Below are 16,093 nucleotides of genomic sequence, written 5' to 3'. Positions count from 1 at the left end.
TCCCATCTTAAAATGACATTTTAATAACAAAAACAAGCATTTTTACACCATGTCAACTGGACAATAGGAACAAAAACAGCAGCGTCAGCATCATCTGAACGGTACGGTGGTCTTCCTGGAAGTGACAGCAGCTTGGAAGCTTCGGGTTCAGGGCTGCTGTGTTTTCAGGCCAATGCGATCTCGGAGGACTCCTTGGCTTCCACCACCCGGAAGACGCCCACCTTCTCCTTCATGCTCCCCCTGTCTTTGTCTGGAAACGACAAGATGCAGTTAAAGAAACCTCCATCCTGCCTGTAGGCGAGCAGAGGTCTAAGGTTGCCTGGAAACCGCGGTGGGACTGACTGACAACAGCATCACTGCAGCAGTAATGGTTCTTATGTTTAAAAGTGCTTTTATTCTACAGCCATCTTTACGACAGATTCCCATTAGAGTACGTGTGTCCTTTCAAACCCGACTCATCCTAAAAAGCACAGCAAGGTGGCTCCTCACCCAGTAGGTCGCTGCGATCCAGCAGAATCTCCAGATCCTTGTCGCTGATCACCTTCCCTTGTGAGGATTTCACCTCCCTGGTGAGAACAGACAAGTGTTTCTGGGTTAGCGCGGCCAGCTGCTGTGGATGCAGACGCTCTGCTGCCGTGGAGGCTCACGTCTTACTTCTCAGGGCCTCTGGCCTGCAGCAGCTCCCGCAGCTCATCCAGATCAATGCAGCTCTTGCTTTGATTCAGCTCCGCCTTCCCACCTTTGAACTTTTCTGTGGGTGAGAGCAACACAACATGACGTCACATTAAAGCCTCCATGTGGTACCAGATTCACCAAGCGGCGGTCCAGATGGACACCCCTGCTAGATGTCACTCACTCTTGTGGATAACCATCTGCTCCAGCTTCCTCTTGACCGAGGCCCTCTCCAGGATCTTCTGGTCAATAGTGTTGGCGGTTACTAGGCGGTACACCACCACGGGTTTGGTTTGCCCAATGCGGTGACAGCGGTCCTGAGCCTGCAGGTCTGACTGGGGGTTCTAAGAGGGAAGCAAAGGGAGTCGGGTAAGCCAGGCTTAGTGGTGGAATATTGACAGTTCTGGTACCGTTCTTTTGGGCCTTTTTCTACAACAGTGGCTCAAGGGCTATGGAGTTCAACCTGAGACCCCCCCTGCTCCGACTGCCTCAGTGGTTGAGTCCTCCAGCCGCTTTGCCTGCTGGTGGTCAGAGGACACGGTGGTGCTGATGGTCTGGCGCCCCATGGCAGCTGTGGCAATGATCTAACTCTCCACCATCAGCATGTGAACAAATGACTGAAGGTAAAGCACTTTGGTTCTTCAGGACCACAAGGGGGAGCACTGGGGCCACGCCCCCTCAAAGATAAAACAATAAATATGCAAACAGTAACGACTAAGGCGGCACTTTTTTCAGTGACTCACAGGGGGTGACATAAGCAGTAAAAAAAAAAAAAAAAAAAAGAAGAATTCAAAATAATCTGCGGCCAAAAGGCAGGTTTCTGTTATCTGTCACATCACTGTGAGGAGTCGGTGCCTCTAGCAGCTGCAGGCGCCCTGCCTGCTGTGAGAAGATGCTGCAGCCCTGCACAGCACAGAGGTGGACAGGCTGGAGGCTAAAAGAGACGAGGACAGTCACTGAGGAGCAGTTCACCTCCTGGTCTCCCAAATGGACCGGGCGGCGGGGCTGATCCACTCTACAGGGCAGCTGTCTGACAGAGTTAGTGGCTAAAGTGGGTCACACCAAGGCGCGGGTGGCCAGGGAGGTTCGGGAGGATTCCTGACCGGCTGGTGGTCTCAGGTTGAACCAGTTGGTGGTCAAACTGTTTTTCATCCTTTCTACCCATTAATAAAACGTTGCCGCGGTGACCGTCCTGCAGAGGTTAAAACACTTCACACTTTATTTGAACTAAAGTTGTTTGCAAACGTGCATTTAATGTTTTAATATTGTGCATCATGTAAACAAGCTCAGAACATGCCTGCAATAGTGTGTAATGTGTATTTGACATATAATATTGTTTCTGGAATATTCATTCTATTCAATGTGCGACAGTTTTTTAAAAATAATACATATATATTCATAGTAGTTATGGGCTGTGCATGCGGCGCCCGCTCTCGTTTGGCCTGCAAAGCCATTCACCATCAGCAGAGTGTTCTCCTACGTGACAAAGGAGCAAAGAGGAAACCCACCCAATCACTGTCGAAGATGATGACCGTGTCCGCTGCTGTCAGGTTGATTCCAAGTCCTCCTGCCCTGGTGCTCAGCAGGAAGATGAACACCTCTGGATCCTTGAAAAACTGCTGGATCTGGAAGACGACAACCAGCTAAAATTAAACTTCATTTTCACCGTTCAGCAGCTGTGATGGAGAGCAGCAGCAGCAGCAGCAGCACACATGTTCCTTAACGCTGACATTTAATCAGCAGGTTCTCCTCATTCTGCCTCACAATCACAAGCTTGTAGTCTGCTGGGAGACAATGAGAAAGGGAGTGAAGGTGTCTTCTGCCCCCATTACTCTGGTACCGCTAAATAAAGACCAGCGCCACCGGTTGCCTTCAGAGGACCTACCTGGTGAACAGAGTGGAGCTGTGTTAAGCACTTAAGTGTTTTATTGGCTCTATGTGATGGACTAAGTTCTGGAGGAAAGCAGAGATGGTTTTAAGCTTCTTAGAAATATAAATGTGATAATTGTCTCTCAGGCTACCGTCACTAAGACTCCGCTGAAGCGCCTGTATAACAGCGGCCATCAGAAGCCACTGCATCGCTGTTTAATCAGTGACTGCAGCTCTTCTGGCTCTGGCCTCAGAACATCAGACCCAGGAACCCGGCAGACGAGTCAGGGAGAAGGTTCTGGTCCAGTTTAAAGCTGGGCCAGGCTCTACAACAACATCCTAAGCTCTGAACGTCTCCCAGAGCTCTGATCAATCCATCTGGAGACCTGGAGAGAGGATGGACCTGCTGCTGACCTGCTGCTGACCTGGAGGTCCACCTGGACTGACAGGAGAGCATTAATCAGAGAATCAATGGGACAACTTCAGCTCTGTACTTGGAAAGGTGCCCCTTCTTCTTAGATATTCAGCCTGCTCTGCTTTGGATTGGTCGGCCACAGAACTACATTCATTTCAGGAGTGTGAATAATTTTGCTCATTACTGGGATGCGGCCCCTGTGAAGCCCGGACCCAGCTTCTGAAGTAAAACGCGGCTCCTCCATGATTTCAAACTTACGTTCTGGTCTCTTTCAGTGTAGGACATGGTGCCGTCCAATCGGCTGTACAGGAAGCCCCGAAGGTAGCAATAGTCCATCAAAATATCCAAGATGGAGGTCATCTGGCTGAAGATCAGAACCTGGCATACAGTGAGCAAGCAGACGGATCAGAACCACAGAGACCTGAAGGAAGCTAGCTAGATGGAGAGGCTAACCATGCACTGATTACTAGAGACATAGATGCTGCTGCAGGGCCTAGTCTACCTCCACATGCTGGTAGATAACCTGCTTACTGTGAGGCCCAGGCTCACAGTAAGCTCAGAGGGTTCTGGTCTTACCTTATGTCCTCTTTGTTTGAGAGCCGGCAGCAGCCTGTCCAGGATGAGAAGTTTCCCTGAGGTCTGGACCAGCTGCTCGTCGATCTGCAAACAGCAGCAGCACGTCAGAGGACCGCCTCCATCTGTAGAGGGTTCAGGCCCAGCGTCGTCACGCCCAGGTTACCTTAAACTGCTGCGTGGCCGGGTCCAGCGGGTACTCCACCAGGTACGGGTGGTTACAGCACCTCTTCAGCAGCATCAGCACGTTCTGCAGCTTCAAGGTGATCTCGGCGTCCAGCGGGGCCGAAATGTCCAGCACCGGCGGTTGGGGGCTGAGGTGGAACAGCAGGTGAAGGTCAGAAACGGAAGCAGAGCCCAGAAAGACCCGTTCTACACCCACCCACACCTAAATCCTAGGTCAGACAACAGGAACCCTGAGCAGCACTTCAGGCCCGCCTTACAGAGCGCATTATTCATTATAGCCAAACCACGTAGTGACAGAGGAGCACAGGACAGGCTGGAGGATGGCGTGGAGAAGATGACCAGCAGCTCCTGGGGAACAAGGCTGCACTTCTGCAGAAACTGTCGTTTGCCTGGGAAGCAAACAGGGTCCAGCTGAGGGCTTTGATCTCCTTCAGATGCTTCAACACAAGTCTCTAGAGGGATTTGATGACCAGCGGTGATTAATGTGTCAGGCACATTAAGATGTTGAAACAAAATGATGGGAAAGAGGCCACAGTGGTCAGTGCGGCATGCTGGGAACCCAGCAGGTTAAGATGATGAGCTGAAGCATTTCAGCCCTGCAGCAACAAGACAATTAAGATGAAGATGGTGTCTGTGTATGCAGCCTGTCTTCCTCAGCCCACCGCCTGCTGGACGCAGACTAAAGCTGGTCATCCACCATGTTGCTTCTACGCTGCCCTATGGTCCCTCCTGGCTCCTGCAGGCAGCGATGTTGGTCAACACGATCCAAGCTGCAGCAGGGCTGTTAGGTGAAAAGCTAGCTGCTCTGGTCTCCTGTCAGCTTGATCCTGGCCAGCTCTCACTGAGCCTGTCCCCACGGCTGCAGCCACGCTCAGCGTTTCTACGCAGCTTCCTCCGACCAGAAGGGAAACACGTTTTATTGGTGTCAAGCACATGTCCTCCGACACTGACGTATGAATTGAGCATTCAGGTCAGAGGATTCAGCTTTGACAACACGGATCTGTGTTTTTATCTCATGTAGGACACTTAACATACTGTCTGCATTTTGAAAGTTACTTCAGGACGTTGGCGTTGGGTGCTGACCTTATGTCGGCCTCCTTGCGGACTCTCTCCAGGTATTTCATCAGAGACCCCATGGTGTCGTCCTCCGTTTCGCAGTAGTCCACCAACCTCCGACTGCGGCGCTTGGGCCTGCCGTGGGACGTCAGCGCCACAGGAGCCTCTTTCTAACCAGATAAACAGACTTGCTGAAATTCTTCTGAATCCTTAATGAGGCAGAAGCTTTTATGTGGGGAACACGTAACTTGTCAGCAGACTGAGGACAAGGCTTACCTTCTCCTGGCCCAGCACCTTCACGATGGTGTTGTTGACCACTGCGCTGTAAAGGGTCTCCTGCTTGGAGGTCAGGGGGGCGTAAACAATGATCTCTTTTTTTGGAGGAACCTCCAGGGCCACGTCTGATTTTAGCCTCCTCAGCAGGAATGGAGTCAGAATCTGAGACGACAGCAAACATGAAGATGAATGATTTATTTAGCATTTACAGAAAAAGAAATGCACAAGAACAACAATAAAATAAGTAAATGCCGTTCCACTACATGGCATTAAGCCTGTCTCTGCTCAGAAGCTAAAGATCTAAAGTTCCAAAGTCAGGGTGCTGCCACTGAAAAGGCCCGCTCTAACCTAGTTCTAGGAACATCAACCTGATGACTTCAAAGATCTCCCATGTACAGGAAGACTAAAAAGTTCAGGTAAACGGGGTGGGGCTAGTCCATTTAAGGCTTTAGAAACAAACATTAAGATTTTAAAATGGGTTCCAAAGCAAAGAGAGTAGGACTGATGAAGGTTCCTGTCATGCAGCAACAAAGCAGATGAGCCAGGCGGCCAGCTGTATGGCTGCAGGTGAGGAGAACAGAGAGGGGAGAGAAGCATGCAGATACATGCTTTCTGCCTGGTGGAGGACTGACCTGGTGCAGCATGCTGAGGATGTTGTGCTCGCGTTCTGCCACCACCACATCATCCCCCTCACCGAGGGAGCTGATGTCGAACCACGACTCGAAGCTGGCAGCAGACAGAGAAACAGGATGTTCACGCTGACTCTCATCTCCAGCCGACGCCACGCCCACCTGTGTCCTCACCTCTTGAGGTCGTCGAACACCTCTGGGAGGAGGAAGTTGAGGAGGGACCAGAGCTCGGCCAGGTTGTTCTGCAGCGGCGTGCCCGTCAGCAGCAGCTTGTTGTCGGTGGGAATCCTCTTCAGCTCCCGCACCAGCCGACAGTCCAGGTTTTTGATCCTGTGGCCCTCGTCCACGATCAGGTACTTCCAGTGAACTTGCTGGAGGCGGAGCAGGAGTGTGAGAAGGTCAGGTGGCGGCGACGGCCGGGTCCAGCCTCGGCCGGCTGACCCAACGTTCAGCGGGCGTTTCTCACCTGTAGAAACTTTCTGTCGTTCATGGAGATCTCGAAGGAAGTGATGACAACGGGAAACATGCTGAGCGGCCCCTGAGACCTGCGGATCTGCTTCAGCAGCTTGGTCCTCTCTGGCGGAGTGCCGTGATAAATCATCACAGATACCTGGGAGAAACGCGCCACAGCCATCAGACAGCGCCAGCGGTGAGGTCAGAGCGGTTCTGGTCATGCGTCTCATTACCTCTGGTGTGAAGCGCTTGAACTCGCTGACCCAGTTTGGCAGCGTGGAGAGGGGAACCACCACCAGGAAGGGGCCCATCACCTTCTTTTCCAGCATCATGGCGATGTGGGCGATGCACTGGATGGTCTTCCCCAGTCCCATCTCATCGGCCAGGATGCCGTTGATGCCGTTCTCCCACAGCATCTGCAGCACAGAGAGAACACAGGCTGCTCTTCAGGAAACTGCCTCATCTCTGACCTGAGACCTAACAGAACACTCAGAGCCACCTGGTCGCTCACCCTCAGCCACTCGATGCCCTCGATCTGGTACCACCTCATGACTCCACCGGTGAACAGCTCCGGCTGCTGCACCGGGACGGGCTGCCCGTCCACCTTCCTGTGGGGATGCAGGAGATGTTTGGCGTTTTCTCGAACCGTCTCCGCCAGCCGGTTCTTGATGTCCTCGTTGGAATCGCTCATCTTCTCGATGTCCTCTGCGTCCAGTTTCTTCTGAGCTGCTGCCCCACCCTTCTGGAAAAGCAGACGGACGCATTCTTAGAGCCAGTAGACAGCACTGGTCGCTCTGTTAGGAGTAGGGCTGCAACTAACGATGATTTTAATGACCGATTAATCAGTCGATTATTTTTACAATTAATCGATAAATTGGACCAAAAAAAAAAAAAGCTTTATTTCCACTTTTTTTTTAAATAGACAGTTTCGATTGAGCAAATAAGCGCACAAAAAAACAAGTTGCTACTTAGGTGTACTGTTACAATAATAGGTAATAAATATTTTTGCTTCAACTAAAGAAGTTTATGTTGACTAAATCTAGTCATAAAACATAAATCATATTAATCATTTAATAGTCAATGTTGTCTATATGAACAGCGATTTAGCAACAGAAGTGAAGCTGTAAAACTGTTGTGGTTTGGTTGAACGTCCTCCTCGTTATATATAATAAATAATTGGGCTTAACAATGAGAGCAGAGCAAAAACAACGTCTGATAATCACATAAACCACCAGCTCATTTCACACTGTTTCAGCACACGCTGCATTTATCTAAATACTACACGCTACGTTTGTCCTTCTACACATTTTTCTTCCAAGGACGTTTATTCTACAAGTTTTTCTTAGTCAAAAAGAATGTTACATATTTAATACTTTTTATTTCTTCTGAGGGTTTACATTTTTGAGGATGTCCTTTGGGGATGCTTAAGTCTGGTGTTTTTAATTTGGGTCTGCCGCTTATGATTCTGACCAAAATGTCATTATAAAGGCTCTTGATTCTTAAAGTTAGTTCAGAGCCCGTCTCCTTTCTTCCATACAGAACCTTCACTCACACTTTGTCAGCAAATTAAAACTTAATCAACAAATTATTACCATCAGAATGAAATTGTAGAGAACTGCTCTATGATCCATAACCTGATCAGCCTCCATCTAAACACTTGTTCTGATTAACTCATGAACTTACAGCGCCTCCATGTGGTTCTCTACATGCATGTGGTTCTCTACATGCATGTGGTTCTCTACATGCATGTGGTTCTCTACATGCATGTGGTTCTCTACATGCATGTGGTTCTCTACATGCATGTGGTTCTCTACATGCATGTGCAGCACAGAACATTTTGGGCTCCTGCTCTCTCAGCAGCAGCAGTTCTCCGTCTCAGAACCTGCTGCAGGTCCACTCTGTGCGCTCAGAACAGTCACAACCAACACACCTCTGCGTTGGCTGTTGCTTTTTCCGCATGAAGAAGTACAAAACTTCTGCCGTTGTTTTATAGAAATTCAACAACTCCGCTAAAGAGACGGTTTCTAACTTGAATAAAGCTTGGTGCAAGTAAACGCACGTCGTGATTGGATTATTTGATCTTGAGCCCATAGAAACGGTGCATTAGCAATACTTTCTTTCCTTTTAATGCAAACACATTTTAACCCAGTCAGGGTTATGTTGCGCAGGTAAACAAGCTCCTGTCATTAACCAGCTAACAAGCTAACAAGCTAACAGCCGCATTTCTAGCTGCCAGACTGACCTTCAGGCGCCACCCCAAAGCAGGACCCCACTTTTATTTCCACTTTTGCTGCAGAAAGTCTCAAAGACAATCGTGTCCTACATCTAGAAAGAGTAGCGAGAGTAAAAGACGCATTACCACGTCCTCCACCTTTGATCTCTTCGCCTGTGACATGATCTCCTGCAGACAAAGAAAAACAAAGTCAAGCTCGGTCTGATAAAGAGTCAACATGGAAAAAAAGCACAACACTAATTAACCAAGGAATCAAAACCACATACTTCTTTAGTCATGACATCAGATATTTTATAGTCTTCATCTCTCCTCCTCCTCTTCTTTGCATCTAGATGGAGAGGAACGAGGTTCACTATGAGAAACCACGGAGACTGCATCATCAGCGGTACCTTCTCTTCATTTCCTCTGATCATGTGTGAGCAGACAGAGGCTGGACTCACCTTTCTGGGTCTCTGCACTGCTGCCCTCCTACAGGACACACAAACATCATGATGAGGCGAGCGTGTCACCACTAAGCTAAGGTAGATTCCTGCTCACCCCTAGCTCACCTTCACCACCTTCTTTTCCAACCGCTCCTTCCTGAGTTTCTCCTGCAACAGAGTCAGGCGTTAGCATCCACGCTACAGATCGGCCGATGCGCATTATTATGACATGAGTCTAGCCGATCCCCCATATTCGCTGCCCAATTTCTGGGGCCAATTCTTAAAGTTGATGTTGATTTTTCTTCCTCCATTTAGATGATATAAATGAAAAAAATAATAAATGTTACACAGGTCTCAAACTTGTGTTTAAACAGCTAATATTAACAATCAGCTTCAGACCGTAGCTTAAAAGTTGCTCTGAAAAACACCGCATCACCACGCTGACGGCAGCGCTTTGCTCGCCCTTAGTGAACGCGTCACAGCGAGGGAACAGCTTCTTTAGTTCAGTGGTGAGAAGGAGGAGAAAACACACTGAGCACCGCTGCAGGGTGTGGACATTATTCTATGGAAAGACGCCGTACGCGTAGTGACTGGTACTTGTTTTCACACGAACACAGGACAGCAGTGGCAGCTGGCCAGCTGCAGATCAGACGGTGGGTTTAGATGATGGATCAGCGAACGCACGCAGGTATCCGCCAATGCAGGACAAAAAAAACACAAATATGGGCCGTCTCTAATCCACACACCTCATTCTGCTGCTGCTCCATCTTGGTCAGCAGGAATTTAGAGTAGATGTTGCTCTTCTGGAGCAGATGCTGCAGCCTTTTGAAGCGCATGTCCTGTGAGTCCCTCTCCCATGACTCCTGGGCCTTGTGGGAGAAATCAGAACAGTTAACGGCAGATCGTGGACCACAACGTTTCCAACAGCTCAGCTGTTCTCTGCGAACACAACAGCAGCTCGGCTGTTTTGTGGCGGTTCACAGGGCAAACAGAAGGGAGCCCTGCCGCCAGCAGGAGGCTCTGCACCTTTTTCATCATCTCCTTCTCCTTTCGCTCCCCTTCCTCCATCAGCTGCTTCTCTTCCTCCTCCATTTCCTTGGTAATCACCACCGCAGGAATGTTCTCTGACTTCACGCTCCCGTCTGGATAGAGCAAATTAATCGCATTGGATGAAGCAGAACATCGCAGCAAACACTCATTTCTTCAGAGTTAAACCGACTCGCTGAGTCAGACTTCCAGTCTGCTTTCTTAAAAGTCAAAAGGGTTTTAGTGACTGACCCCCGGCGGTCTCCATGGCCGTACCGAGGGGCTCCTCGGACTCATCCGGCTTGGGGCACTGAGGGGATGCACTTCGAGTTTCCTCCTTGATGCTGGCAGACAGAAAAAGAACATATCAGATGTGTGGTGAGGGGACGGGGCTGATCCCCACACACACTTAGAGTCACTGCAGGGGTTAAACGGTGGAAACCCTGACGGTGAGGTCCCTTCTGCTATCTTGGATGGGACCTTCCTGTCAGATTTCAGCGTATTTTAGTCCAGCTGAGTTCTGCATGGGGAAACATCCGCATGGTTTCATGTTTAGACAGAACTCTGCTGGTGTGTGACAGCGTCAGGCTACAACGCCGCTGGTGAACAGCAGAGGGGTGGACTCCAGTCGTTGATTTTAGGACTTTAGACTCAACTTGCTAAAGTGTTCAGAAACTTGTCACTTGACTTGGACTTTAACACCAATGACTCGAGACTTAAATTGGACTTGAACCCGTTTGCTTGAATAGACCTGATATTTTACCCAAGATCTAAAGTTTAAGACATCTGTCACTTAAAACGGCATCTCCAAACGCTCTCTCTCTCTCTCTCTCTCTCTCTTACCCCCTCTGGTCATATGTGTCTGTGAGATGCAGGACAGCCTATCAAATTAACCAGATTTTTTTTTTTTTAAAGGGAAAAAAAAAGCTATGGATAAAAATGCTCCCATTAGTGATTTCGTTTGGGTCTGAATATGAAGTTTTCCTGTAACATCATTAATTAATTTTACTGTTTGTAAGGTCAGATGTACTGGTTTTTATCACGTTTTGAGATAAATACTGATTTAAAAAGAACACATGCTCTATTCTTTACAATTAACATATATGTCAACGTTGTTAAAGACTCGAAACCACTTGAAATGAGAAGTTTCAGACTTGACTTGAGAAATACCTGTTTTAACCAGAGACCTGACTCGGACTTGGCTGTCCGTACTTCAGACTTACTTGGCACTTGGGAATAAGGACTAGAGACTTGGTCCCACCTCTGGAAAACGGTGATGGATCACTGACAGCTAAGCAAACCTTTTCAGCCTGGGACTAAAGTGAATAACTGGGCTGCCTCACATGTTCTCCAGTCTGAGCTGCTCAAACATCAGAGGATGTGTGCAGCTGGAGGAACCACAGACACGGCTCACTTAAGTCTCCAGTCTTTAGATAAGGCCAACGCAGCCCTCCACCCGAGGGTGCCAACATGGCGACCTTCTCAAAAAGCCCACCTGAGCTTTAACCAGTTAGCCTCCAACATTTAAAGTCTAACTATTCAGCTTAATGGTGAAACTCTGCATTCCTTTGCAATGTGAACGCAACTGCTTCCATTACAGCTGACCCCGCCACCAATGTATCCACTTACCTGCTCATTGTTGTGCACGACGAAGAAAGACGCCTCGGTTTCAAAGAATTCTGTAATTTCGACAACTTTGATAGTTTCCGCTCAGCAACAACCGGTTACCCAAGCAAGTTATTTAAGCGGCCATATTGCTTATGTCTTAAACCAGCTGTACTGTAGTGCTAACCTGCCTCCTCGACCTGCAGGACTAACTCAGCTCAACCAGAGGGACTGTGAAACGCGGTCCAGCTGGATAAAACCCGTCCGGTATGTCGACCACGCCGCTTGGTCTGAGGCAAACACAGGACGCGTCACGCGACAGCAACATGCATGCACGAGACATCCGGTTACTGTGTTTCAAAATAAAAACCATTACATGGCCCCCGCAGTGAAGAACTGGCCAAGTGAGCCAATACCAGCTTTTATTGTAGAGGATCAAAAATTTCGTTTTCCTTTAAATATGCGTAACTTGATGCAGCCGCAGAAGCTTCCAAAACGCGGGGCTTCTGCCTTTCCCGCCGGTTGAGACTAAACCATTATTTCTTAAATCGGGGGATAAAACCTCTTGTTGCCATTGGACAACATTGGAAAGCTCCCAAATAATACTTGCAGATAATTAAACTAAAACGTAGACAATAACTAAGGAAAAAGAATCTCATATAATTCTAGGTAGAACATAACCTAACGACATTATGAAATAGTTTAAAAGAGGAGCCCCACCTCTTTCGGGAAAATGCCAGAGCCCTGCCTCGAGTTTCCCGCGAATGCACCATATCAAAGGGTATGCGGGCTGGCAAATACATAATATAATATAATGGTTGTGTAGGTGAAATGCTCAGAGCAAAGTAAAAAAAAAAAGAAAAAGAAAAAAAAAAGAAAGAAATTTAGGAAGAAAAACTGATGGATGTAAGAAAAACAGCCAGGATATTACACTACACGCCTGGTTAAATGTTTCCCAGAGAAATAAAGGTGTTTTTGGCCCTGGCGTGTTTAAGAGAGTTTAACCATGGCTGTTATAAACCGAGGAAAAAACACGTTAAAATATTTTGTTAGCAATGGAGAATTACATCATGAGTAGGAAGAAAGGTCAGGACTGGCTCAAAATTGGTAAGGCAAGGCAAGGCACATTTATTTGTATAACACATTTCAGTACAGAGACAATGCAAAGTGCTTTACATGATTAAAATATAGGAAAATAAAACAGAATAAAAGCAAGTATGAATAAAATGTAGAAACAAAATAGAACATGGGAAAATAGAAACTAAAAGCAAACATTAAAAACAGTTGGACTACAAAGTTGAATGATGTTTCAGTAAAACAGTTTAACTAGAACAGTCGAAGGCAATCCTAAACAAATGTGTTTTTAATCTTGATTTAAAGGAACTCAGGCTCTCCACACTTTTACAGTTTTCTGGAAGTTTGTTCCAGATAAGTGGAGCATAGGAACTAAATACTGCTTCTCCGTGTGTGGTTCTGGTTCTGGTTCTAGGTATGCAGAGCAGGCTGGAGCCAGATGACCTTAGTGGTCTGGAGGGTTTATACGCTGATAACAAGTCTGTGATGTATTTAGGTGCTAAGCCATTCAGGGATTTATAGACTAACAGAAGTATTTTAAAGTCTATTCTCTGAGATACAGGGAGCCAGTGTAATGACTTTAGAACTGGGGTGATGTGCTCTACTTTCTTAGTCTTAGTGATGACGCGGGCAGCAGCATTCTGGATCAGCTGCAGCTGTCTGATCCACTTTTTAGGCAGACCTGTGAAAACACTGTTGCAGTAAATATGTATTACTTCAGTGTTGTTTTTATTCAGTTGAATAAAGTTTGGGCACATCCACGTATTGATTTCTTCTAGGCATTTACTCAGTGCTTGAACTGGTTCATAGTCACCTGGTGACATGGTGATGTAGAGCTGTGTGTCATCTGCATAGTTATGGTAGCTGATGTTGTTGTTTTCTATGATCTGAGCTAGAGGGAGCATGTAGATATTGAAGAGGACGGGACCCATGATGGACCCTTGGGGAACCCCACATGTGATTTTTGTCATCTCTGATGTAAAGTTACCTACTGACACAAAAAAGTCCCTGTCCTTTAAGTAGGATTTAAACCAGTGGAGAGCTGTACCAGAGAGGCCGACCCAGTTTTCCAGGCGTTCTAACATTATTAATTGGTTCCAGACCACTGTTCCAAAATATCAATGTTCTCATCTTTGAAGCACTTTATAACTTCCCCTTGTGACACAGGGCTCCATGCTGGAAGCGTTTCAGTCTGTTCTTAATTTTCCTCTAACAGAGGTGACCTCTTTACCCCATGCCTTGTCACAGGACTCCTGAAAAGCACCTTTCCATCACAATGAAAGATACCAAAATTATCCCTTTGGTTAAGACCAATGAAGAACAATTCTCAAGTCAAAATAGCCGACCAATAATCTTGTTACCTGCACTAAGTGAAATTATGGAAAAAATAGCATATGATCAAATAAATACAAGAATATTTTTGCAGTCCGTGACTTGGATATACTTTATCAGCATGCTTATAAAATGGGTAATTCCACAACTACAACACTTACTCAGATTATTGATCATTGGTTAGAGGAAATTAATAACAAAATGCTGGTTAGTACAATATTTTTAGATTTAAGTCCAGCTTTTGACACTTTAGAAAAGTTAAATTTTTATGGATTTCAGTTATCGGCATTAAAGTGGATAGAGTTACCTCAATAATCGAGAGTGTAAAGTTTAGATAAATGGTAGTTATTTTCAGATTGGACAGACGGATTGTGGAGTGCCCCAGGGCAGCTGTTTGGGACCTCTTTTGTTTTCTATTTATACTAATGATTTGCCCCTGGTGTTAAAACAAACAACGAGGGCTATATACACCACAGACACCACATTATTTGCATCTGTACAAACAGTATGTCAATTGGATTAAAATGTAAATGAGGAATTGGCCTTAGTGATACAATGGATTGGATCCAACAAATTAGTTATTAATACTGGAAAAACAAAATATATGTTAGTTGGCTCAAACGTTTCCTATCAATAAAATCTATCATCTGACTCTAGGAAATATTGCAATTGAACAAGAAGAACAAGCAAAGTTGTTAGGAGTAATAGTGGACTCTAAATTATTGTGGACCAGAGCTGTTTTTTTAAGAGCCATGGTTGCATGGAATGCATTACCTGGATATTTGGTTTTAGAGAACAATAGAAGATGTTTTCAAAAGAAATTAAAACTTTTTCTGTTTACTCATCAATGAATGCTGAACATCAACTGCTTGTTTCCGTTTTGAGGCAAACTGGTGAGGGCAGCACATGTTTATTGAAGTTAAGCCTTTGTAACACAAGAGTTAGTTTTTAAGCTTATCTGTCCATTTAACAGCGATCAGTGTACTGATTAGACTGATTCGCAGCTTCACCTGAACAGCCTGTTTACTTCATTTGCATCTGACCACTCGGTATGGCAAGCTATCAATGTGAACTGTTACCACAGTGTCTGACGTCGGTATGGCCTGTGTCACTGACATGTCGACCCACAACTAAAGGAACTTAGTATAGAGTATCCAGACATAAACCAGTGAGTGTTAAAGAAAGGCTAATTTCTATCATCTACTTTCACCCATTCACCAACCCAGTGCCGCAGTTTCAGATGAATGCCTGCAGAGGTCACTAAAGACCAGGAAAGGCCAAATACCAACAGCTTAGTTCAAAATCACCACTTCCTCTTCTTCCTGCATTGAGGAACAACTCTGACAATACAGAAAGAGAGAAATGCTCAATAAATAAGCACACAATTAGATGTACAAAAATACCACAAATAAATGTTACAAACACCCACATAGGCCTACCCTGGTAACACACAGTATCTAATGGCCTTCTTACACTGTGCGATTTTAACAACATTATAAGACTACTCCATGAGACTGCAACACGGATTTGATAATCTTTGGTACAACATAAAGATTGACGTGTTAGACTTGTGTTCCTAGTAGTTTCAGTCTGGTTTCTGTCTCCCACTCTCTTCTTCCCAGTGCTTGAGTTCAGGACAGTGACCAGCTGGACTCTAGTGGGATATTCTCTCTGATTCTCATGTGATCTGAAAAGTCAGATCACATGAGAATGGGTGCATCTTCTCTGAGCTGCTGTTCTTCCTCTGCCTGGAAGCTCCACACAGCAAAGGCCTAGGATTTTTGTTGAAAAGAAACTCGCTGCAGCACTGTCGGTTTGAGGTTCATGAGCTGATGCGTGCGGACTCTGCCATCGCGTTGGACAATGGAGCATTGTCCTAACATCGTTATCCATGCAGCACATACCAAACCTTCTACTGCTCCATACTCTGAGATAAACGAAGGTCACATCCAGCATGCCTTCTGCTCAGAGAGAGGATGCATTTATGCTAGAAATACAAAGAGGTTTTTCTGCATACGTAGATTTTTACACATTTGTGTCCACGACAAAACACAATTCTCTAGGGCCAGATTTGAAAAAGCATAAACACTGTTTGATAGTTTTAATGACATATCTCTACAGTGGTCAGGCTTTAGAAATTAAAGCTGCAGAAAAGCCACTCTGAAATTTAACAAATGAACAGATCAATGGAGAAAGAGGAGACTGATGGACATGTGGATGGATAGGCAAATGGATACAGGGATGGGTGGACATGGAGGAATAAACTGGGGAT

At 46.2% G+C, this 16,093-nt stretch overlaps 1 protein-coding gene across 3 annotated transcripts; it reads right to left on the bottom strand.

Moving 5' to 3' along the window:
• On the bottom strand, positions 1-11,720 carry hells (helicase, lymphoid specific). 3 transcript variants are annotated; one of them, XM_036130667.1, is made up of 23 exons: positions 11,440-11,720; positions 10,063-10,154; positions 9,811-9,926; positions 9,531-9,653; positions 8,911-8,952; positions 8,803-8,830; positions 8,629-8,714; positions 8,489-8,530; positions 6,641-6,871; positions 6,363-6,545; positions 6,143-6,286; positions 5,851-6,047; positions 5,680-5,773; positions 5,048-5,209; positions 4,799-4,941; positions 3,696-3,843; positions 3,533-3,616; positions 3,215-3,334; positions 2,181-2,297; positions 857-1,016; positions 655-751; positions 490-566; positions 1-250 (listed from the first exon to the last, which is right to left on the bottom strand). In XM_036130667.1, exons 1-23 carry the CDS (start codon positions 11,445-11,447, stop codon positions 165-167), a joined length of 2,580 nt encoding a protein of 859 aa, XP_035986560.1. In that variant the 5' UTR covers positions 11,448-11,720; the 3' UTR covers positions 1-164. The 3 variants fall into 3 exon arrangements, with proteins under 3 accessions (XP_035986560.1, XP_012707533.2, XP_021166008.2); XM_012852079.3 differs by having other exon boundaries at positions 8,629-8,690; XM_021310333.2 differs by having other exon boundaries at positions 11,603-11,712.
• Between the last annotated feature and the right edge of the window lie 4,373 nt (positions 11,721-16,093).

This window comes from Fundulus heteroclitus, unplaced genomic scaffold (genome assembly GCF_011125445.2).
Source record: "Fundulus heteroclitus isolate FHET01 unplaced genomic scaffold, MU-UCD_Fhet_4.1 scaffold_37, whole genome shotgun sequence".
NCBI classification, from domain to species: domain Eukaryota; kingdom Metazoa; phylum Chordata; class Actinopteri; order Cyprinodontiformes; family Fundulidae; genus Fundulus; species Fundulus heteroclitus.
Note: the sequence above shows the minus strand (reverse complement) of the source record. Positions and strands in the feature narration are given on the sequence as shown.

Bases quoted from the DNA above. Each gene is read 5' to 3' on its own strand.
- hells (XM_036130667.1), bottom strand. The intron at 9,927-10,062 runs GTCAGTCACTAA...TGCTCTATCCAG, and splicing joins GGCCATGGAGACCGCCGGGG to ACGGGAGCGTGAAGTCAGAG. The intron at 6,546-6,640 runs GTGAGCGACCAG...TCTGTGCTGCAG, and splicing joins AGGGCATCGAGTGGCTGAGG to ATGCTGTGGGAGAACGGCAT.